The sequence below is a fragment of the Podarcis filfolensis genome (assembly GCF_964270895.1).
Source record: "Podarcis filfolensis genome assembly, chromosome: 13".
Lineage (NCBI taxonomy): Eukaryota > Metazoa > Chordata > Lepidosauria > Squamata > Lacertidae > Podarcis > Podarcis filfolensis.
This window is the reverse complement of record NC_139615.1, coordinates 3,698,545-3,723,394: the sequence shown is the minus strand read 5'-3', so window position 1 is coordinate 3,723,394 and position 24,850 is coordinate 3,698,545. Positions and strand designations below refer to the sequence as shown.

The window sequence follows — 24,850 nt, the reverse complement described above, 5'->3', positions numbered from 1 at the left end:
TAAATCGGTTGAATGAATTGATGCACACCTCCTTCTTTGTTATGTTTGGGGTGAAGTGTGTCTGTTGTTGTTTAGTCGTGTCCGACTCTTCATGATCTCATGGACCAGAGCACGCCAGGCCCTCCTGTCTTCCACTGCCTCTCGCAGTTTGGTCAAACTCATGCTGGTAGCTTCGAGAACACTGTCCCACCACCTCGTTGTCCGTCGTCCCCTTCTCCTTGTGCCCTCCATCTTTCCCAACATCAGGGTCTTTTCCAGGGAGTCTTCTCTTCTCATGAGGTGGCCAAAGTCTTGGAGCCTCAGCTTCAGGATCTGTCCTTCCAGTGAGCACTCAGGGCTGATTTCCTTCAGAATGGAGAGGTTTGATCTTCTTGCAGTCCATGGGACTCTCAAGAGTTTCCTCCAGCACCAGAACTCAAAAGCATCAATTCTTCGGCGATCAGCCTTCTTTATGGTCCAGCTCTCACTTCCATACATCACTACTGGGAAAACCACAGCTTTTACTATGCGGACCTTTGTTGGCAAGGTGATGTCTCTGCTTTTTAAGATGCTGTCTAGGTTTGCCATCGCCTTTCTCCCAAGAAGCAGGTGTCTTTTAATTTCGTGGCTGCTGTCACCATCTGCAGTGATCATGGAGCCCAAGAAAGTAAAACCTCTCCCTGCCTCCATTTCTTCCCCTTCTATTTGCCAGGAGGTGATGGGCCCAGTGGCCATGATCTTTTCCCTTTTCTTGCGAGGAATCCTATTCGGAATAAGGGAATTTCCCTTTTTAAAAAAAGGGAAAAGTTGACAGCTATGTGGACCCGGGGGTAGACTGCGCCCGGCCTCGGAGGCTCGCCCTTCCTGCGGCCGCAGGTCTAGATCCCGCCCCAAGCCGAGGATCGCTCTGCGCCTTGCTTTCCCTCCGCGCGGGATTTGCGCAAGATGCTCAGCCGGATCAACCTGCCCTCGGCCGTCGCCACTGCGCCTGCGCGCTCTCGCCACCCACCGACACCTCCATAGCGAAGCCCTTTCGGGAGCAGGAGAGAGGCGGGGGGCGTGGCTTCCCGACCCGGGCCCCGCCCCTTTCGAATCCTGCAACATTGTAGCCGCTCACGCGGAGGCTCCCGGCTTCCCCCCTCCCCCGGTAGGAACGAAACGGCGGTGGGGGGGGAGGAAAAGGGGGGGCTGTTCTCTGGGAGGGGGGAGCCCCCAAAATAAGATCACCCAAGGTTTCATTTATTTATTTTAAATTGGGCGGCGGGGGAGGTGTCCCTATAGGACTCGGGATTGGGGGGGGGGATTCCAGCAGGTTTTTTTTTTGGGGGGGGTGATCAGGAATTCCTATGGGGGGAATTCCAGGAGGCCTGTAAGCCCCCCTTTAAAAAACCCTGGGTCGTCTTCTTATCATGCGATTTCACGTAATTTTGTTTCCAAATGCCCCCCCCCCATGGAAAACGTTTATTTAGAGGTCCTACTTTTTTGGGGGGGGGTGATCAGGAATTCCTCAATGGGGAAGTCCCAGGAGGCCTGTAAGCCCCCCCTAAAAAAACCCTGGGTCGTCTTCTTATCATGCGATTTCACGTAATTTTGTTTCCAAATGCCCCCCCCCCCATGGAAAACGTTTATTTAGAGGTCGTGCTTTTCTGCAAGGCGCCTGGCTCTCCAAAATCCCCCCCTCCCGTTAGTGGAGACACTATTGGGAATTAAGACCCCATTATCATCATCATCATCATCATTATTAATCTTGCACCGATTTATCAGTGTGTGTCTTTTTGCAAATCCGTTTCTGTGGTTTCCCCATCTCTCTCCCCCCCATCGCTTCCTCTCATCTCTCTCCACCTTGAAAGCTCTTTCTAAAAGCACCCCCCCTTCGCCAGATCCCTGGCACCTCCCTCTAGGATCCAGAGTGCCCCTCCATGGCCCACCTGTTTGAAGAACGCAGGAAAATCGGTTTTCTGGGAGCAGACTGAGGGGTGAGTAGCTCCCAGGTGGAATACAGGTAGCAAAGGCATCCGGGAATTCCCAATTTCTCAGGTGGATCTGCAGAACCCCAAGGGGTTTGCAGGGGAAGAGAAATGCAGCAGTGTTAGGGTCTGGAATTCTGCTGGTGGGTGGCGGCAGACTCTGCACGTGCTCAGAGGTACCCTTGTTTTTGCATATTTATTTATTTGATGGCAGACGGTTTTCGCCGCTCTCCGTTTTATCCTCACGGCAACCCTGTGAAGTAGGTTGGGACGAGAGGCTGGCCCAAGGTCATCTTTGGAGGGATTTGAATTCTGGTCTTCCTGGTCCTATTCTGACACGCTAAACCCAGATGGGATTACCTACTGGGTGCTAAGAGGCATGGCGGGGTGGTCTCAGTGGATCAAGTTCATCAGCTTTGTTCAGTTGAACTAAATGGCTCCAACAGGACCGGAATAAATCTGCAATTAATTTTGTACTGTTTTGGATTTTATTGTTAGTGTGTCAAGCAAGCCACTGTTCTGAATAATGCTTTTTTGTAGGGTTGGGGGGCTCTGGGGGTGACTGGAAAAGTCCGCGACCAGAAGGAGGAGGAGTATCAGGAAGAATGGATGAAATTTAAAGACTATTTAGCTAAATATGTTAAGATAACTCAATAGGAAAAGCTTGCAAATAATAGATTTAAATATGTAAGGATAAGACTTAAGATGTTTAAAGCCAAATTAGAAAGAATGAAAGATGTTGAGTGATCAAGTTAATTTTTTGAGAAAATCGATTTGGAAAACTGTTAAAATGATATATGATGAAATTCAACCAAGGGCATTTGAGGAAGTCACTTAATAATGTTACCAAGATTTAAACAGGATGTATGTATGTTTGTTTGTCTGTATGTTTGTTTGTTTTGAATTTTTGAAAATTAATAAAAAAAACTGGGGAAAAACAAAACAAAAGTTTGGTAACCACTGCTCTAACCACTGCACCACATTGCCTCTCTTGCATGTGGGAATCTAGAGATCAGATGCTTCTCAGTCCTTCTAATGATGCCTGGGGGGAGCAGAAAATAATTTAATCTCGTGCCAGGAAAAAGTTGAATGGATGTTATTGGAAGAAGCGGCTTGAGCAATAATTAGGAAATCTAAGCTTCAGTCATAATTAGGGTTTTCTTTTCCCCCGGACCGTCTCCCTCACTCTCCAAGCAGGATCCATGCTGGGCCCGGTCGTGGTTCACCCTGAAGCCCCGGACGGCGGCTGGGGGTGGATTATCGTCCTCTCGGCCTTCCTCCAATCCGCGTTGGTCTTTGGCGTGATCCGTTCCTTCGGCGTCTTCTTTGTGGAGTTTGTGACGTACTTTGATGAGCTGTCCGGGCGGATCTCCTGGATCACCTCGATTGGGATCGCGGTGCAACAGTTTGCGAGTGAGTGGCGTGGCGGCGGGTGTGTTTGTTTGTGGGACACGCGCTATGGGCTGCCCGCCTGCCCTCGGCGCGAAATCCTTGCCCCACATGCGCTGGGAAACTGCTTTCCGCGTCCTTCCTCGCCATTGGCCGGCCTGCTGTGATGTCACGGAAGCGCTCGCGAACATTCTGCAGCTCAGGCAGAAGGGCTGAAAGATCAGAAACTGGTCCGAATATATCTATTAAAAATAAATATTATAGTAATTAATACATGGTGCTATGGGGGGGTCTGCTCCATATTTCTGAATTGCAATGGGGTTGGACCGGATGACCCTTTGGGTCCCACGCTTTCGAACCCTGCAATTCTGTGATTCTAATAGCCCATAGCAGCGCCGGGTGCGAATTCCTGTTCAGAACTGGGGAAAGGTGATTCTGCTCCTTGCAGCAGCAATGGCAGTGACCGGCATCCCTTTCTCTTCCATGGCAGGTCCGGTGGGCAGCGCTTTGAGCTCTCGCTATGGGGCCCGCCCTGTCGTCATGGCCGGCGGGTTTTTCTCGGGCCTGGGCTTCCTGCTGGCCTCCTTTGCCACCTGCCTGGCTCACCTGTACCTCTGCATCGGACTCCTCTCAGGTGCGTCGAAACTGCGTGACCTGCGTTGCTGTCGTTTGCAAGAAACCAATCTTTCAGTGTGGACTTTGGAACTCCCTGCCTCTTGACACCAGGCAAGGTCCCTTCAAAGTACTCTTTTCGGCACCTGCTAAAAACACCTCCAGCGGTGCAATGGGTCTCTGGCTGTTAACCTTGAGCCCACCCAAGGGGGCAGCATTCCTGCATAGCAGGGGGGTTGGACTAGATGACCCTCAGGGATCCCTTCCAACTCTACATTTCTATAAGTCTTGCTTAAGCAAGGCCCGTCCCCGATGCTTACAAAGCTGATGCAATTTTTAATCTTTTTTTTTTTTAGCATTTTTTTAACTTTTCAAAAGTCCTTAATTTTCCCTATTGATAAATTTATTGTTTTATCATTTTTGCAAACCACCTTGGGGGTCTTTAAACGATCAAACAGCATATAAATGCCATGAAATAACAAATAATCAACGTACAAATCTGCTTGCCCCCCAAACTATCCACTCTTGTGGGGTTTTGCCCTGACTCTGCAACTGCAATGTGTTAGTTTTCTATCTTTTTGCTTGATGGGCATAATTATTATTATTTTTGCTTCCAAGATCTCAATATATTTATTTGGCGGTCTTTTTTTCTTTTTAGCAAAGGCTGAGGTAACAGAGAGATGAGGGGAGGAGAGCGTTGGTGGGCGAGAGCCAGAGCAGATACCCTCCAGATGTTTCGGTCCAAAATGTCTCGGTCCAAAACATCTGGAGGGCACCAGCCCAGAGAAGGAGAAGCCATATATCCAAGGGGATACTTGGATATTTGAGGAAGAAGCAAAGTCAGGCTCTGGTTCAAGATGGATGCCGTTCCCCTGAGGAAATAGCCACGATACACAATGGGTTATTTGTTCATTTTAGATTTATGTGCTGGTTTTGCAAACTTCTCTTTTTTTCCAATTTTTAAAATTAATTTTCCAAATTTATAACAAACAGATAAGAAAAAGAAAATCAAAACAAACATTTATGCTGATTATAATAATTCCACATTTATTAATATTGTTAGGTGACTTCCTTGAATTGGCTGAGTTTCCATATAAATCATTGCAACAGTTTTCCAAAACTTATTTCCCCATAAAATTTACTTGGTCAATGAACATCTTACTTTCTTTTCATTTTTAACTTTAACATAATATTTTACACATCACATTTTCAAATCCTAGGCCTGTTTGGTACTCGCAAGTAATTCTAATTATATTATCTTCAGATATTTAGCTAAATAGTCTTTGAATTTCTTCCACTCCTCCTGGTCACGGACTTTTCCGGTCAGGTTGGCTAGCTCCGAAAATCCCATCATCTTCATCTGCCATTCCTCCACTGTTGGTACTTCTTGTAATTTCCAATTTTTGGCGAGCAAAATTCTAGCAGCTGTTGTGGCATACAAAAACATCTTTTTTTGAGCAATTCCAAACCTATTATTCCAAGTAGAAAGGCTTCTGGTTTTTTAATAAATGTATATTTCAACATTTTTTTCAATTCATTCAATCTTTTCCCACCTTGGGGCAGGTCCACCACATATGATCAAAAGTACCTTCTTTTTCTTTACATTTCCAACATAGCTTATCAGTCCTATGGTAAATCTTTGCTAATTTACAGGGGTTAAGTCATTTTCAAAACATTTTCCTTTAACACCATGCATGGAGTGAACTTGACCCCTTTCCTCCACAACCTTTCCCAGTCTTCAAACATTGTATTATGTCCAACATCTCTTGCCCGATCTATCATCACTGATTTAATTTGTTCATCCTTTGTATGCCACTCCAACGTGGTTTTGCAAACTTCAGCAAACACGGACATGGTTTGAGTTTAAATTTCTGAGGGCGGCTAACTGAGGGAAGGGTTAGGCCTCATTTTAGCGTAATGGTTGCCATAAATTTGATTTTAACTAATTTTTATAATGAAATGTTTTTTAGAATGTTGCACTATTTTATTGTTGTTAGCCGCCCTGAGCCCGGCTTCGGCTGGGGAGGGCGGGATATAAATAAAATTTATTATTATTATTATTATTGTTAAGTTGTGGGCGAACATATCAGACGACACAGCGATTCTTCCAAAGCAGCTCTTTGTTTGTAAGCTGGAACAGAACTAAGCTGAGGAGCTCAGTCAGCCTACTTATATAGAGCTCCAGAACAACGTAACTGTTGCCATTTTCTAAAACTATCCAATCACTGAACGTCACTTTTCGATCCTTCATTTGCATACAAACTATCCAATCACTGAACGTCACTTTCGATCCTTCATTTGCATAACTATCTACAGTATCCCCCTGCTGGCCCAGGGTGAGAACATAATAATAATAATAATAATAATAATAATAATAATAATAATAATAATAATTATAATTATAATTATAATTATAATTATAATTATAATAATGATTCCCCTCATGGAAGGCCGCCATCTTGAAAAAGCCACCTATGGCATCTCATTTTTGCTTATGACGACCGTTGGGCGCAAGGATGGAGAAGGAGCTGCCAGCTTATGGCCGCCTCACCGGGGAATCCGGTGGGGCACCATGACAACAGGATGCTGAGCTAGACAGGCGCCATTTTGGCTTGATCCCGGCAGCCATTTTTGGCCTGATCCTTCTGTTCTTTGGGAGATGCCTGTGCCTCCCTTTCTGCATTTTGTTCGGGTCGCCTCGCCTCAGAAAGGGTATCGAGTCGAGTTGGGGAAAGGAAGGGTCCAGAAATGTTTATAGAAAAGGTGGAGATTGCAGCTAGAGAAAAGCCTTTTTCCAGCAGGCTCTTTATTGATTTATTTGATTTGATTTGTATATTGCCCTTCCTCTGTCGATCTCAGGGCAGTTCAATAAAAAAATAAAAACACAAAATGCACGATAAAATCAGGAAACACAAGCCAATAAACCTCCTACAAACATGTTTTAAAAAGGGTATCGGATGTTAACCAGCCCAAGGCCTCGTTGAAGAGGGAATGTTTTTGCCTGGTGCCCAAAGGTGTATAATGAAGACGCCAGGCAAGCCTCGCTGAGAGGAGCATCCCACGAACGGGGAGCCACCACCAAAAAGGCCTGTTCTCGTGTTGCCACCCTCCTGTGAAAGAGGCACACAAAGATGGGCCGCCGGTGCAGATCTCAGGGTCCGGGTCGGTTCATAGGTCCTTGAGGTATTGGGGTAGTTCCCTTGGGGAGAGCACGAGGCTCTTCATCGCAGGGCCGCGGGTTTGAATTCCACGTTGGGCGAAACGATTCCGGGGTTGCGCTAGATGACCCTCGGGGGTCCCTTCCAACTCTGCGATTCCATTTTAAAGCTCCGCAGGCACAAAACCAGCACTTTGGGACGTTCTCGTTTCTACAACTAATCCAGAATGCGGCAGCTAGACTGGTGATAGGGAGCGGCCACCGAGACCATATAACACTGGTCCTGGAAGACCTACATCGGCTCCCAGGACGTTTCCGAGCGTAATTCAAAGTGTTGGTGCTGACCTTGAAAGCCCAGTAGACCTGAAGGGGCATCTCCACCCGCATTGTTCTGCCCGGACGCTGAGGTCCAGCGCTGAGGACCTTCTGGCGGTTCGCTCCCTGCGAGAAGCCAAGTTACAGGGAACCAGGCAGAGGGCCTTCTCGGTGGTGGCGCCCTCCCTGTGGAACGCCCTCCCATCAGATGTCAAAGAGAACAACAACTACCAGACTTCTGAAGGCAGCCCTGTTTAGGGAAGCTTTTAATGTTTAATAGGTTATTGTATTTTAGTGTTCTCTTGGAAGCCGCCCAGAGTGGCTGGGGAAACCCAGCCGGATGGGCGGGGTACGAATATTATTATTATGAATATTATTATTATTATCTCGGCAGGTTTCGGCTGGGCCCTGGTCTTCACGCCCTCCCTGGCGTCGGTCGCCCGGTACTTCAAGCGCCGCCGGACGCTGGCCACCAGCCTGGCCTTGACGGGCGTGGGCCTCTCGTCCTTCGCCTTCTCACCGCTCTTCCAGCTCCTGGTGGACACCTACGCCTGGCGAGGGGCCCTCCTCATCGTGGCGGGCATGTCCTTCAACCTGGTGGTCTGCGGGGCCCTCATCCGCCCCATCACCCTCAAGGAAGACCTGCCCGGTCCGGCGGGCCGCGGCGCGAGAGGGACGTGCTGGGCACGATTCTCCTCCCTCTTCGGCCTCCACCTCCTGGGCCACTTCGCCTTCATGAGGTTCGTCCTGGCCGTCACCCTGGTCAACACGGGCTACTTCGTCCCCTACGTCCACCTGGTGGCCCGCGCCAGGGAGCTGGGCTTTGACGAGTACCAGGCGGCCTTCCTCATGTCGCTGGCGGCGGCGGCCGACCTGTGCGGCCGCCTCTTCTCGGGCTGGCTGGCCAACTGCCGCGGCTGCCGCCTGGCCCGCATCCTGGTGGCCTGGACCTTCCTGACCGGCGTGGCCTTGGTGGCTGTCCCGTGGGGCCGCGACTACCCGCTGCTGGTGGCCATTAGTCTCTGCTACGGGTTCTGCTCGGGGGCCCTGACGCCCGTCGTCTTTTCCATCATCCCAGAGATCGTGGGCATCGCCAACATCTTCAGCTCCATGGGGCTATTGCAGATGATCGAGAGCATTGGGGGGCTGCTGGGGGCGCCCCTTTCTGGTAGGTGGTGCCATTTATCACATTTATTTGCCCACCGCGTAGGCGGTTTGAATCCCCGCGACGGAGTGAGCTCCTGTTGCTCGGTCCCGTTGGCATGGAACCAATTATTTATGAGGAGCTAAAAGGCTCATTTAAGGGACATGGGTGGCGCTGTGGGTTAAACCACAGAGCCTAGGACTTGCCGATCAGAAGGTTGGCGGTTCGAATCCCCGCGATGGGTGAGCTCCCGTTGCTCGGTCCCTGCTCCTGCCAACCTAGCAGTTCGAAAGCACGTCAAAGTGCAAGTAGATAAATAGGTACCACTCCGGCGGGAAGGTAAACGGCGTTTCCGTGCGCTGCTCTGGTTCGCCAGAAGCGGCTTAGTCCTGCTGGCCACATACCCGGAAGCTGTACGCCGGCTCCCTCGGCCAATAAAGCGAGATGAGCGCCGCAACCCCAGAGTCGGCCACGACTGGACCTAATGGTCAGGGGTCCCTTTACCTTTACCTTACCACTGTACTTTAAAAAAACCAATGCAGAATCGTAGAATTGTAGCAGTTGGAAAGGACCACTAGGGTCATCTAGGCCAACCCACTGCAATGCAGGAATCTATCCAAGAGGCCTGATACAGGCAGGGCACCTTTCCATGTTCCTAGCACAGCAGCATCCCCTTTCTGAAGTGGGCATCCGCAATGGGCATTCCCGGTGTCTTGTTGTCAACTTTCCCCTTTTCTTGCGAGGAATCCTATTTGGAATAAGGGAATTTCCCTTTAAAAATGCGAAGTGTTGACAGCTGTGGCCCAAGGTCTCCCAGTGAGCTTCACGGCCGAGTGGGGATTTGAACGCTGGCCTCTCCCAGGTCCTATTCTGACACTCGCAACCACTGCACGTGGCTCTGATCCTGGCCTGCATTTTCCTCCCGTATTAACTGTTCGGTACATAAATGAGCCTTTTAAGGTAAAGGGTCCCCTGTCCATTAGGTCCAGTCATGGCCGACTCTGGGGTTGCGGCGCTCATCTCGCTTTATTGGCCGAGGGAGCCGGCGTACAGCTTCCGGGTCATGTGGCCAGCAGGACTAAGCCGCTTCTGGCAGGAGCAGGGACCGAGCAACGGGAGCTCACCCCGTCGCGGGGATTCGAACCGCCAACCTTCTGATCGGAAGTCCTAGGCTCTGTGGTTTAACCCACAGCGCCACCCATGTCCCTTAAATGAGCCTTTTAGCTCCTCACAAATAATTGGTTCCATGCCGGGCCTTGATATAAAGCAGGTTTGCAGCTTCTGGAATTAAGGGTTAAGGGTTAAGGGGTGTGTGTGGCCGAACATGTTTCAAATAAATTTTTGTCTCCGCAGGGAGGCGAAGCGGGTTTCCTACGCAGTTGCATTTGGTTCCCAGCTCAAGGAGTGAGATAGGAAAACAGGAATGGCCCTCTGTCAGGGGGTCCATTTACCTCTGTGTGGCCTGCGCCAGCGGGTAGCCAACACGGTTCTTGTCGTACTACAACTCCCATCATCCACGAGAAATCAGCTCAGCTGACTCAGGATGATGGGAGTTGTAGTCCAACAACGTCTAGGTGGGGGGCATCGGGACTGAAGAACTTTGCAATAGAGCAGCCTTTCCCAAACTCGAGTCCCCAGGCGTCATTGGACTACAACTCCCATCATCCTTGACCGCTGACATTTCTGGCAGGGGCTGATGGGAGTTGTAGTGCATGACTAGCAGCGGTTCACTAGGAGTCTCTCTAAGGCCTACCTTGATATGAACGTGGGAGTATCTGCCTCTAAACCAGCGGTTCTCAACCTGTGGGTCCCCAGATGTTGTTGGACTACAACTCCCATCATCCTTGACCACTGGTCATGCTGGCGAGGAATGATGGGAGTTGTAGTTCAACAACATCTGGGGACCCACAGGTTGAGAAACACTGCTCTAAACAGCCCTTTCTGGGCAAAGTGATGGCCCTGCCAGTTATTATGTTCTAGGTGTGTCTTGAGGGTTATGTTCTAGACCGCCCTTCCCCAATCTCATACCCTTCAGGTGTTTGGGACCTCATCTCTTCCCGTCTGTAACCACTGACCCGGGCTGACAGGAACTACAGTGCAAAACATCTGGAGGGCACTACTGGTCATGCTGGCTAGGTGTGATGGGAGTTGTAGTCCAACAACATCTGGGGACCCACAGGTTGAGAAGCACTGCTCTAAACTACCTCTAAACAGCCCTTTCTGGACAAGGAAGCCAAGCAAATAATCTCCGTACCACTGCTGGGTCCACACCTGCATCAGAAGTGACGGCACTGCCAGTTATTATGTTCTAGGTGTGTCTTGAGGCTTATGTTCTAGACCGCCCTTCCCCAATCCCATGCCCTTCAGGTGTTTGGGACCTCATCTCTTCCCGTCTGTAACCACTGGCTGGGGCTGACAGGAACTACAGTGCAAAACATCTGGAGGGCACTAGGTTGGCACAGACTGTTCTAGGTTGTTCCAGGTCGCTCTTCCTTTCTCTTCCAGGTTGGCTGAGGGACGCAACGGGGGACTACGTTGCTTCTTTCTTAGCGGCCGGGTCGTTCATGTTCGCCGGAAGCCTTGTCCTGATGACTCTGCCCAACTTCTCCAGCTGCCTTGCCCCTCCGTCTGTGCCAGAACCCAGTGCCAAGATGGAAGCTGGCGAGGGCACCCTCTTGGCATCAGCAACTGCTCCCGTGGGGGTCCTCTCTCCCCACGACTGCCACCCCTACAAGGTCATGCCTGAGACAGAGGAGCCGCTGACCAAGAGCTGATCACCCAAAGCCAGCCTTTCCCAGCTAGGTGTTGCTAGACTACAACGCCCATCATCCTTGGCTGTTGGCTAAGGTGGCTGTGGATGGTGGGAGTTGTAGTCCAACATCTCTGCGGTGGGCAAAGGTTAAAGAACAAGAATGGGGAACCTGAGGCCCTCCATACCTTGCTATACTACAGCTCCCATCATCCCTGGCTGTTAACTGTGGATGATGGGCGTTGTAGTCCAACAATACCCAGAGGAGCACATTGGCTACTCCAGGACTAGAGAGAATAACCTTGTTGGGACCAGCGTGGGGTGAGAAGGTTTGGGTGGCATCTTCAAACCATGCATTTAAAGCAAAAAGTAATAATCCTGGGAGTTGTAGTTTGTTAAGGGCGCTGGGAACTGTAGTTCCGTGTGGTGTGCAGATGCGTCCTTGAAGAGGAGCTGGTTTTCTTGTTGTGGAAGCTGGTATTTGCCTTGCCTGTGCCTTAACCAACGCACCACCGTTCCCCTGAGCTACCCGCAGAGGTTGGACCAGGTGCGTGACCACAGACTCGCTCCAGCAACCGAACGTGGAGGCGAACTTTGGACCGCCGGTTTCCCCAGAGGAATGCCTTCTGTAAACTTTTACGAGGCTCCTCTCTCGATGCCCATGCAAGTGACTCAGTACCCCCCGGAAAAGACCCTCGTAGCATTTGGGCATTCCAGGACGCCCATGGGGAGGGGCTTCAGTATCCCATAACCCGGTCAACCCACAGACCTCTCAAATAGTAAACTCTGACCCCTTAACATCCTCTGTTTGGCTAGCAGAGCTGCCGTCTCTCGTAGCATCCGCCCCTCTCCCTTCACGCAATCATGGGGTCAATTTTGCAACTTTCCGCAAGGGAGGAAGGATCAGAGCGTCCATTGTAAACTCTGAAATCTGGCTCCTTCCCCACCCCGTTCAATTTAGGATTAAAAACGTGACGTTTTGATGGAACTGTTTTCTGCAGTCTGCGGCCATATTTGTTCTTACTGTAATTTATTAATTTGGTCATTCCGGCAGTTTGTGAAAATAAAATCCACAGCGAAAATGGCTCGAGCTGTTCATCAGATCACCTCTTGCGAGGAGGGGGTGGCTAAATTTGGGGGGCTTTCCAGATGTTCTCAAACTCTCACCTGTGGCCACATGTTGGGGGTTCAGGGTCCAACATCTGGAGGGTCTGCAAGTTAGCCACTCACTGTTATAAATGTTTGCGGGGAGTGGGGTTAGTGAATCACCCTTGAGCCCTTTCATTTTGTTTGGGAAACATACCGTATTTTTCGCTCTATAAGACGCACCAGACCACAAGACGCACCTAGTTTTTGGAGGAGGAAAACAAGAAAAAAAATATTCTGAATCTCAGAAGCCAGAACAGCAAGAGGGATCGCTGCGCAGTGAAAGCAGCGATCCCTCTTGCTGTTCTGGCTTCTGGGATAGCTGCGCAGCCTGCATTCGCTCCATAAGACGCACACACATTTCCCCTTACTTTTTAGGAGAGAAAAAGTGAGTCATATAGAGCAAAAAATACGGTAGTTCGGGAAATGAAGCATTTTGGTTCCGAATCTGGCGCCTTCTGATGGTTGCAAACCACAAATCCCATTAGCCCTTGCCCATTGCAGCTATCTAAAACATCAGGTTGGCAAAGACTGCCCTATGGGAATACATTATTTTATTGTATTTATTCATTTAAAAAATAGGCTGCTATTTCATTAAAAATTTAAAAATGGTTTACAGCACAAATGCATTGCAGCATAGCTGTCAACTTTTCCCTTTCCTTGCGAGGAATCCTATTTGGTATAAGGGAATTTCCCTTAAAAAAGGGGGAAAGTTGGCAGCTATGAATTGCAGGGGGTTGGGCTAGATGACTGTTGGGTCCCCTCCCGACGCTACAATTCTAGGAAAACCATACAGCAAAGACACATATATGTATAAAGTAAAAAAACAGGCACCAGTTAACCCTTGTGGAAGCCGTATTCTTCATTGCCTGCGTAGGCCTGGTCAAATTTTCAGCAGGCATTTAAAAGTTGAAACAGTGCTGCTGAATCTAGTGGCAGAGAGTTCCGCAGGACCCAAAGTCTCCATTCAGTTCTCGAAAGAGCGTCGCCAACTCTGTTTCTGAATAGGGAGAGTTTGGAGAGTCTGAAAGGGGTCCACCAGCCCAATCCCAGCAATGCAAAAAACATATTTTGCTGCTTTTTGGCTGAAAATACATATGTCGAAAACGGCTGGAGGGCACCAGGTTCCCTACCTCTGCTCTAGAGAGCTGGAAGAGGGAAGGCAAGGATGATCTCAGGCAAGTTCGGCAAGCAGCTGACCTCGAAGCCACCTGGTGGACTTTGAGGCCTTCGGGTGTGCTGGGCCCCTCTCCACGGGCCAGAATCTCACCCTTTGGAACTTGTTTTTCCCCTCTGCCATAAAATCATTATCCTTTAAGCCAGAAAGCTTGCAGCCGGCGAGGGGAGAGGAATTGGGCTGCCTCAACACTTTCACCCATAAGTTTCCCAGTCCTAAATTTGCATGGAAAACAAACGAGAGGAAAAAGGGACAGGAAGCAAAAAAATATATATTAAGGCAGTTATTTACTTATTGCATTTATATCCCAGCTTTTGTGGGAGATCAAGGTGGTACGCGGTTCTCCCCCAGGCCCTTCATTTATTCCGCACAACGACCCTGTAACGCAGGCCAGGCTGAGAGACTAAGGGCGCCCAGGGAGCTTCATGGGGAATTTAAACCCTGGTCTCCCAGGTTCCACTCTAACCACTGCACCGCACTGGCTAGGCAGTGAATGAGCCCAATGGGACTCTCAGAATGGTACAGTTGGAAGGGACCCCCAAAGGTCATCCAGCCCACCCCCACCCCGGCAAGGCGGGAACCACTGGTAAATGGGTAAAGGTAAAGGGACCCCTGACCATTAGGTCCAGTCGTGGCCGGCTCTGGGGTTGCGGCGCTCATCTCGCTTTATTGGCCAAGGGAGCCGGCGTAGAGCTTCCGGGTTGTGGCCAGCATGACTAAGCCGCTTCTGGTGAACCAGAGCAGCGCACGGAAACACCATTTACCTTCCCACCAGAGTGGTACCTATTGATCTACTTGCACTTTGACGTGCTTTCAAACTGCTAGGTTGGCAGGAGCAGGGACCGAGCAACGGGAGCTCACCCCGTCGCGGGGATTCGAACTGCTGACCTTCTGATCAGCAAGCCCTAGGCTCTGTGGTTTAACCCACACTAAATATGGATGCTGTAAGTCTTTTAATACCAGGGGTGGGGAGGAAAGTGTTTTTCAGCCCGAGGGCCGGGTTCCATTCTGGGCAACCTTCTGAGGGCCAGTGGTGGGCGTGGCTAGAGGCGAAAGTGGGTGGAGCAACTGGTGCAAATTTAGCTTTGTGATGGAGGCTGGTTTTATGCATAGACAAATTCCAGTCTCCGTCCTCCATATAGGCAGAAGGCAAGATCAGAAGACACAACCCAGCCAGCTGAAAACATTTGAGGTGTGTGTGAAGCAACGGGTGTTGCCTGGGGGGAGGATTTTGAGGGCCAGAAAGAGCTGGAGGGCCACACTTGCCCCCCCCCCGGGCCTTGAGTTCATTCACTCTCTTGTAAACTCTCTCTCAAGTTTATTCGCTCTCTTGCAAGACTCAACTGATCTGTGGCTCTTTTTGCAAATTTTCCATGGGTGGCGCTGTGGGTTAAACCACTGAGCCTAGGACTTGCCGATCAGAAGGCCGGCGGTTCGAATCCCCGCAATGGGGTGAGCTCCCGTTGCTCGGTCCCTGCTCCTGCCAACCTAGCAGTTCGAAAGCACATTAAAGTGCAAGTAGATAAATAGGTACCACTCCGGTGGGAAGGTAAACGGCGTTTCCGTGCGCTGCTCTGGTTCGCCAGAAGCGGCTTAGTCCTGCTGGCCACAACCCGGAAGCTCTACGCCGGCTCCCTTGGCCAATAAAGCGAGATAAGCGCCGCAACCCCAGAGTCGGTCACGACTGGACCTTATGGTCAGGGGTCCCTTTACCTTTACCTTTAACTTTCAAGTCGGCTGGCAACTGACCTCTTGCAAAGCTTAGTTTTCATAGCTGCCTTGCTGACGACATCACTAATGAGGAAATGAACAGACACTCTGGTTCCTTGGCAAAATCTGCAGGCCAGGCCTGGGGACCACGACCCAAAGATTTTTTTGGGGGGGGGGCAAACACCATCCCAAAATAGGAGAGACGGTGTTAAAGTCGGGATTCTGGGAAGCTAAGGACTGCCTTGCCACAACACGGCTTAGGTCACTGTGCTTTTTAGACCCTAAAAGGCTGACGCACACACTTTGGACAAAAGATATCTTTAGTCCAATTTCCAGCGGCAGAGTATAATAAGCCGTGTCCTCGACTGACTCACTCTCCTCCATTCCTCTGAACGGAAAGATAGAGACACCACTCTCTGGCGAAGGACGGTACTGGTTATTTCAGCCCCATGGCTCACAATTTGCTGCCTCTAGCTAACTGTGTTTAGATAAGATAATTTATTACGGTCAGAGACCAGCTTATAAAACATACTTGGGGGTATAGTCACAGAAGTAAAACAGACAATTAAAACAATGTACAACAATAAATTTGGAAACGATGTACTAGAGCTAGCCGATCTAACCGGAAGAGTCTGCGACCAGAAGGAGGAGGAACACCACGAAGAATGGAAGAAATTTAATGATTATTTAGCTAAATTTGTTAAGCTAAAATAACTGGAAATAGCCTCCAGATACTTAATGGGCTTAGGATTGTATTTATGTTAACTGATAAAATAATATGTTTAATACAAGAAGGAGAAGATTTAAAGATGTTAATGTTTTATTTAATGGGTATTAAAATTGGGATTTGGAAAACCGTTATAAGGATATGCAATGAAATTCAACTAAGGGGAAATGAGGAAGTCGTTCTACAAAGTAAATAACTGTTATTTTCAATAAGGTTATGATTTATGTTTGTTATGTTTTGTTTGTTTTATGTTTTTGTTTGTCGTTGATATTGTAAAAACTAATAAAAAATTTTGAAGGATAGAAACGATGTACAACAATAAACTATCCCAGGGAGTTGACTCAGAGTCACCCATGGAACCAAATTTGGGGATTTTCATGCCAGACTATTTTGAGTTGGGCGATGGTCTCTCCCAATGGACAGGTGCAAAGTCTCTGAGCATAGGGGACTTTTCTAAAGGTAACGGTGTTATTCTTTAATTGGTATACCACCTTTAATCCGTAGAACTCTGGGTGGTGAAAAGACAAAATAAAAAGGCAACGAACAAGCGAACAAACCAATAACCCGCCCCCCTGCACTCTAAACCACATTTAAAAGGACATTCCCGCATTGCAGAATGACTCTCAGGGTCCCTTCTTAAATTCTATGATTCTATGATAGAATTAATCCGCCAAAGGCCTGGTTGAAGAGAAATGTGTATCATGTATTCTGTAAAGCGTTCAGATAAAACAACTGCTGTTGGTGAAATTTGGTGCCCTGCTGTCAACTTTCCAAGTTTCTTTTTTTCCTCTTCACAATAATATTTATTGTTTTCAATACATAAACATAACAAAAAAGAAAGAATTAACGATAACAAAGGGAAAAGAATGAAACGGGGGGGGGGGGAGAGAGAGAGAGAAAAGAATATAAAACATACAACAGATCATCACTTGACTAACACTTAATTAATTAATTAAGATCCATCTTCATAAATATATTATTTGGCTTCCTCAAATCTCTTCCATCTGAATTTCTTAGTAATTATATATAGCAGTTTCCAATATCATCATTTCATAAACCACATCACAGTCATAATCATATTTCCTAACTTTTCTTTTCGTACATTTTCTTATTTATATATTTAATCCCAATTTAATCCTAGGCCTAATTGATTCTTTCAAGTGATTACATATCTTTAATATTACAATGTTTATTCAAATAGTTTTTGAATTTATTCCAGTCTTCTTGGTGTTCCTCTTCTTTCTGGTCGTGGATTCTCCCGGTGAGATCAGCCAGCTCCATAAACTCCATCATCTTCACAACTTTCCAACTTTCTAGACCTCAAGCGGGCAGGACCTGAGGAGTCCTGAGGTTAGCACATGAAGCTGACACGCCTGATTCAGACGATTCAGATTATGGCCTCCTAGGTGAACATTTCTTCGATGCTGCTTCCTGGGATATTTGAAAGTCAAAGATGACGCAGGAATACTGTGATTGGTGTTTTCATTCTCAAACAGCAGCTGCAGAGATGCAGTTAATTTACATACACAACTGCGCAGAGGGGGGAAACATGGACATTTTGGACTGCAATTCCCATCAATTGCCCCCCCCCCATGCGCAATAATACCCAGATTCTCAACATTTATATATATATTTTTTTAATAAAAGAGCAAGTTTTTAGCTTCTGTAGAACCCGAGAAATAAGGCAAAATCTGCAGGTACTATTTTCTTTTTTTTTTCTGCTGAGAAATGAGGCTGCCCCATCCTTTCAGTCTTTTATTCACTTCCCCCTCTCCCGGAAACAACAACAGCAACAACAATTTATTATTTATACCCCGCCCATCTGGCTGGGCTTCCAACAAAATATTAAAATACAGTAAAGCATCAAACATTAAAAGCTTCCCTAAACAGGGCTGCCTTCAGATGTCTTTTAAAGAGAAGATAGCTGCTTATTTCCTTCACATCTGAGGGGAGGGCGTTCCACAGGGCGGGCGCCACCACCGAGAAGGCCCTCTGCCTGGTTCCCTGTAACTTGGCTTCTCGCAGTGAGGGAACCGCCAGAAGGCCCTCGGAGATGGACCTCAGCTGAGCGATGTGGGTGGAGACGCTCCTTCAGGTATACTGGGCTGAGGCCATTTAGGGCTTTCAAGGTCAGCACCAACACTTTGAATTGTGCTCGGAAATGTACTGGGAGCCAATGTAGGTCCTTATGTGGTCTCGGCGGCCACTCCCAGTCACCAGTCTGGCTGCCGCATTCTGGATTAGTTGTAGTTTCCAGGTCACCTTCAAAGGGAGCCCCACATAGAGCGCATTGCAGTAGTCCAGGCGGGAGATAACCAGAGCATGCACCACTCTGGCGGGAAAAATTCCTCCAGCTGCCATCCATTCGTGAAGACAGCCATCTAAAAAAATACCCAAAGGGCTGTCGCGAGGAAGATGGAGCAAGCTTGTTTTCTCCTGCTCTGGGATGCAGGATCCAAACCAACGAACTCAAATTGCAAGAAAGGCCAATCTGACTTAGCATTAGGAAGAATATTCTGACGGTAGGAGCTGTTTGACGGTGGAACAGACTCCCCACAAGAGGGGAGGTTTTTAAGCAGAGGTTGGACAGCCATCTGTCAGGGATGCTTTCGCTGTGACCCCTGCATCGAAGGGGGTTTTAACTAGATGACCCTCAAGGTTCCCTTCAAACTACAATTTCTATGATTCTAGGATGCAGGTGGCACTGTGGGTTAAACCACAGAGCCTAGGACTTGCCGATCAGGAGGTCGGCGGTTCGAATCCCCATGACAGAGTGAGCTCCCGTTGTTTGGTCCCAGCTCCTGCCCACCTAGCAGTTCAAAACCACATCAAAGTGCAAGTAGATCAATTGGTACTGCTTTGGCCGGAAGGTAAACGGCATTTCCGTGCGCTGCTCTGGTTCGCCAGAAGCGGCTTAGTCATGCTGGCCACATGACCCGGAAGCTGTACACCAGATCCCTCGGCCAGTAAAGCGAGATGAGCGCCGCAACCCCAGAGTTGGCCACGACTGGACCTAACAGTCAGGGGTCCCTTTACCTTTATGACCCTGGAAGGTGGTGGCCTCTCCTTTTCTGGAGTATTTTAAACAGAGGTTAGATGACGATACGGCACGATAATCTTTATCGTCATTGTCCCATACAGAACAACGAAATTGAAAAAATCTACATCAGGCATTCAAAAACCAACAAGCCTGCTACCCCAGGCTGGTTAACCCCCTAAAAACTCTGACACCCCATAATTAAACGCAATATACTCCCACAGAGACTACCTCACACTGCGTTTAAAACCCAAATCGCATTTGGATAAAAACTATTTCTCAGGCGGCTAGTCCTAGTCTTTATAACGCTATGATCATCTGACAGGGACTCTTTAAGCCACTGCGTCCAATGTGTACATCAAATAATATTACAGTATTTAAAGTGGGGTTTTTTTTAAAAAATAAACACCTTTCTTTTTCACCAAAGAGCATCCAAGAATTACACAAGACCAATAAAAGCAAGATATTCCCTGCCTGCAGACTCCATTCTTTGGTTATTAAATTGCTAATAAACCTGTCACCATTACAGAGGCCCTGCTATCAACAAACAGTTTCGACATTATCTATTATGCTCTCTCTGTTGGCATTTGGCGATGAATTTAACTAACTCGCCCTGCCAGGGAGCAGAAAATGGTTTTGATTTATCCTCTTCAATGCAACCGAAGTTAATTTAGAGTTAGGAATAAACTCATGATTTAGATTTAGCCGCTTTCAAACCAGACAGTGGCTTGTAATTTTGATCTGAGCAGGCTATGCCTTTTTAAAGCCCCAAGGGATAGTTTTCCCGTTGCAAAATAGACAGCCCTTGCCGACCTGGTGCCCGCTGGATGTTTTGGACTACAATTCCCACCATCCCCAGCCAGCACATCCATCATGGATGATGGGAGTTATAGTCTGACGAGCACCAGGTTGACAAAGGCTGCCCTAAGTCAGCGCTCTTCATTCTTGAGTCCCTAGACGTCATTGAACTACAACTCCCATCATCTGTGACAATTATTATTATATTTATATCCTGCTTTTTCTCCTCACTCGAGGTGGCTTACAGCTAAAACAGAAACAGAGGGGGAGGGAAATGATAATTAAAAATCAATTATCAAACATTAATAGAAAATATCATAGAATTGTAGAGTTTGAAGAGACCCTAGGGTTATGTAGTGCAACCCCCTGCAAAGCAGCAAATTGTGCGATCTATTAAAACACAGAGATCATTAAAATAAAAACAGTGCCAGCCCTTTCCTTAAAAGCAATTGTCTTAGCTAACTCAGAATGTCAGGAGTTGTAGTCCATAATTTCTGGAGGGCAATGATTTCTCGAAGCCAGTGGTTTTCAACCTGGGGTTTCTGGATGTTGTCAGACTACAACTCCCATCATCCACGACAATTGGCAAAGCTGACGATGGGAGTTGTAGTCCAACATATCTGGCGGGCTGCTCTAAGCCGATGCTGATTGCAGATGTCGCTCCCTTGTTGCCTGGCAACTTACAGGCCTGTACGTATCAATCACCCACCCAAAATCCTCGGGCAAAGATGACAGGAAGAGTTAGAGGTCTGACAAAACAAGAGAGTTTATAAGGAATGGATACTATATAAAGAATACTTTGAAAACTGTGGTGCAAACAGAAATCTCCTGGCAGAATTAGACTGACCCTTGAAATTCATAAAAGGCAACTGAGGTATAATAAAAAATCACAAGAAACAGGTAACTGCGGTATAATGTATATACCGTATTTTTCGCTCTATAAGACGCACACCAGACCACAAGATGCACCTAGTTTTTGGAGAAGGAAAACAAGAAATAAAATATTCTGAACCTCAGAAGCCAGAACAGCAAGAGGGATCGCTGCGCAGTGAAAGCAGCAATCCCTCTTGCTGTTCTGGCTTCTGGGATAGCTGCGCAGCCTGCATTCGCTCCATAAGACGCACACACATTTCCCCTTACTTTTTAGGAGGGAAAGAGCGAGTCTTGCAGAGCAAAAAATACGGTAACAGATAAAGTACAATGAGAATAATTGGAGGTCGTTTTAAATGTTTGCAGCACTTTTTATTTCTAATTGTGTGAATAATCATTGCATTAACAAAATGCTTAATGTTGAGAAATTCCATAATCACGTATGTTTTTTCTCTTCTGTTTTCCTTGATTTTTATACACTTGTCCTTATCTTGCATTTTCCTTTTCTTTCTTTCTTATGTTGTAAGCTTGCAATGCCAAATCCTGTATGGATATATTCATTTTAACTCAATAAAGATTGACTAAAAAAACCCCACAAAATCCTCAGGCTCCCAAGCCTCAAAGGAAAACGGGATTTGGACGCAGCCCAAGTCCATCCACCCAAATCACTCAAATCCCAGCGCACAGACGTAGTCAACCTCATCAATTGTGGCGTCTGGAAAAACAGAGTTGCACAAATGAAGAAGTCTATTGGGTGAGGAGTGAAGATGATTTAAGGACACCGGCGGAGGAGACTTTGTCCTGGCCGAGACGGTGCCTCTGGGGTGAAGCCCAGATTCTCCGCCAAATGCTCAAAAGCCCCAGATTTCTTCAAAGTGTAAAGACAGAAAAATTCCAGTCCACAATTTCATCCCCTGCGGCTGTGCTGGCCGGGACAGCGCCTCCTGGTGGAAGGGTGAGTAAAGGGAAAGGGACCCCTGACAATTCAGTCCAGTGCGGATGACTCTGGGGTTGTGGCGCTCATCTCGCTTTATTGGCCAAGGGAGCCGGTGTACAGCTTCCGGGTCATGTGGCCAGCAGGACTAAGCCGCTTCTGGCGAACCAGAGCAGCGCACGGAAACGCCGTGTACCTTCCCGCTGGAGCGGTACCTATTTATCTACTTGCACTTTGAGGTGTTTTGGAACTGCTAGGTTGGCAGGAGCAGGGACCGAGCAACGGGAGCTCACCCCGTCGTGGGGATTCGAACCGCCGACCTTCTGATCGGCAAGTCCTAGGAGCAGGGGAAGAAGTACAGCTGGAGCCCTGGAGAGATCAGCTGTGTGGTTAATTTCATCAGGCGTATAGTTTGATTTCTGTGCTTTTTTGGTGGTGGGGAGTAGCAGTGCATTATCAACAGATCTATGTTGGACACGTCATTCTACTTTATTAGCTGTTTTGCAATGAGAGGCAGTGTGGGGCAGTGGTTAGAGCATCAGATGGGGTCGGCAAGGTTTACCTCACCTGAGCCGGTTCACTCCAGCGGGGATCCTTCCGTGGGCCGGATCGCAGCTGCGATTTCTGGCATCTGTGTCTGCACGGGGCAATTTCCGGCGCTGCAGAAGTGAGTCCCTGCACCACGCTGCGCCACTTTAGCGCAGCATGTGGGGACTCGCCGAGCAGGCAGCTCAGTTCAGGGCCGGTAAAACAACCCCCGTGGGCCGCTTGTGGCCCATGGGCTTTAGGTTGCCTACCCCTGGACTAGGGCCTGGGAGACCTGGGTTCGAATCCCCACTTTGCCCATGAAACTGACTGAGTGACATTTCAGCTGCTTCTCTGCTTAAACTAACTCACAGGGATTAAGCGAGGAAGGGACAGCAGGGCATTTGAGCCCCTCCTTGGAGGAAAAAAAGGTGGGATCTAAATGCAATGAATAATTGCAATAAATTAAAATGATTTCCCCTAGAGAAAAGGTAGTAAGTAAGAAGTGATGGAAGTTTATAAAACAATGCATGGCATTATGAAAGTGGATAGAGGGGTGGGTGGGAATTATTCCTCTCTCCTAATGCTAGAACTCTTTACGTCCCACGAAGCTCCCTGTTGGCATATTCAGGAAAGGCAAAATAAAGCCCTTCTTCACGCAGTGCTTAGTTAATCTGTGGAACTCCCTACCACCGCTCTAGAAGGCTTTAAAAGAGGATTGGACAAATTCATGTAGGGGAATCATAGTAAAGGTAAAGGGTCCCCTGACCATTAGGTCCAGTCGTGGCCGACTCTGAGGTTGCGGCGCTCATCTCGCTTTACAGGCCGAGGGAGCCGGCGTACAGCTTCCAGGTCATGTGGCCAGCAGGACTAAGCCCCTTCTGGCGAACCAGAGCAGCGCACGGAAACGCCGTTTACCTTCCCGCCGGAGTGGTACCTATTTATCTACTTGCACTTTGACGTGCTTTTGAACTGCTAGGTTGGCAGGAGCTGGGACCGAGCAACGGGAGCTGACCCCGTCGCGGGGATTCGAACCGCCGACCTTCTGATCGGCAAGCCCTAGGCTCTGTGGTTTAACCCACAGCGCCACCCACGTCCCACAGGGGAATCGTAGAACTGTAGAATCAGAAGAGGGCCCATCCAGCCCAACCCCCTGCAATACAGGAATATGAAGTCTGGATCGAACCCGCAACCTCGGCATCATCAGCCCCACGCTCTAATCAACTGAGCTATCCAGGGGGCCATTTGATGGCTACTACCCAAAATGGCTACGCTCTGCCTCCATGGTTGGAGGAAGCCAAGCTTTTGAATCCCAGTTGCTGGAAGCTGCAGGAGGCAAGAGAATTGCTCTTGTGTTCGAATCCTGATGGTGGGCAAAAAACATCTGGGTGGACAGTATTCCGGATCCAGCGCCAAGTTCTGCTATTCTTAGACAGAGCTGGATTTAGGTTTGATGAGGCCCTAAGCTACTGAAGGTAACGGGACCCTTTATATGTCAACAACAAATTGTCGCTTTTTTGTGTTGAATTGTGAATTGTGCACGGGTGGCGCTGTGGTCTAAATCACAGAGCCTAGGGCTTGCCGATCGGAAAGTCGGTGGTTTGAATCCCTGCGATGGGGTCAGCTCCCGTTGCTCGGTCGACGGCACCTGGATGGAACCGTGTTGGCTACCCGCTGGCGCAGGCCCCACTGAGGTAAGCGGACCCCCTGACAGAGGGCCATTCCTATATTCCTATCTCGCTCCTTGAGCTGGGAACCAAACGCAACTGCGTAGGAAACCCGCTTCGCCTCCCTGCGGAGACAAAAATTTATTTGGAACATGTTCAGGCACACACACCTCTTAACCCAGTTCCAATTCCGGAAGCTGCAAACCTGCTTTATATCAAGGCCCGGCATGGAACCAATTATTTGTGAGGAGCTAAAAGGCTCATTTAAGGGACGTGGGTGGCGCTGTGGGTTAAACCACAGAGCCTAGGACTTGCCGATCAGAAGGTCAGCGGTTCGAATCCCCGCGATGGGGTGAGCTCCTGTTGCTCGGTCCCTGCTCCTGCCAACCTAGCAGTTCAAAAGCACGTCAAAGTGCAAGTAGATAAATAGGTACCGCTCCGGCGGGAAGGTAAACGGCGTTTCCGTGCGCTGCTCTGGTTCGCCAGAAGCGGCTCAGTCATGCTGGCCACATGACCCGGAAGCTGTACGCCGGCTCCCTCGGCCAATAAAGCGAGATGAGCGCCGCAACCCCAGAGTCGGCCACGACTGGACCTAACGGTCAGGGGTCCCTTTACCTTTACCTATATGCTATATGGTAATTTATGGACCTAATAGGTATCTAAAGCCATTTGCACATAACAAAATGGGAGCCTACACAACACAAAACACTCTTGCTGTATGTAGGTTTTATTTTATTTGTTTTTAATCTTATATTTTGGAAATGTACATCCAGTTTTTTCCCCCTTTGATTTTTTTGGGGCCCCCCAAGAGACTGGGGCCATAAGCTAGAGCTCGTTTACCTTACATATAAATCCGGCACTGTTCTTATGCACAGTAACTCGCCACCAATTTAATTCTCTCTCTCTTTCCATTCTCTCATTTCTTTTCAAAGACCCCTCACCTCTGC

At 48.4% G+C, this 24,850-nt stretch overlaps 1 protein-coding gene across 2 annotated transcripts; it reads left to right on the top strand.

The window, feature by feature from the left end:
• Window positions 1–1,003: 1,003 nt before the first annotated feature.
• LOC310746865 (monocarboxylate transporter 13-like) lies at window positions 1,004–12,397 on the top strand. Of its 2 annotated transcripts, none has more exons than XM_083581062.1 (6): window positions 1,004–1,126; window positions 1,860–1,955; window positions 3,144–3,359; window positions 3,826–3,969; window positions 7,814–8,587; window positions 11,069–12,397. In XM_083581062.1, exons 3-6 carry the CDS (start codon window positions 3,149–3,151, stop codon window positions 11,335–11,337), a joined length of 1,398 nt encoding a protein of 465 aa, XP_083437188.1. In that variant the 5' UTR covers window positions 1,004–1,126; window positions 1,860–1,955; window positions 3,144–3,148; the 3' UTR covers window positions 11,338–12,397. The 2 variants fall into 2 exon arrangements, with proteins under 2 accessions (XP_083437188.1, XP_083437189.1); XM_083581063.1 differs by having other exon boundaries at window positions 1,054–1,126; window positions 1,830–1,955.
• The last annotated feature ends 12,453 nt before the right edge of the window (window positions 12,398–24,850 follow it).

Bases quoted from the DNA above. Each gene is read 5' to 3' on its own strand.
- LOC310746865 (XM_083581062.1), top strand. From the start codon at position 3,149: ATGCTGGGCCCGGTCGTGGTTCACCCTGAAGCCCCGGACGGCGGCTGG. The intron at 3,360-3,825 runs GTGAGTGGCGTG...CTTCCATGGCAG, and splicing joins CGCGGTGCAACAGTTTGCGA to GTCCGGTGGGCAGCGCTTTG. The intron at 3,970-7,813 runs GTGCGTCGAAAC...TTATCTCGGCAG, and splicing joins CTGCATCGGACTCCTCTCAG to GTTTCGGCTGGGCCCTGGTC.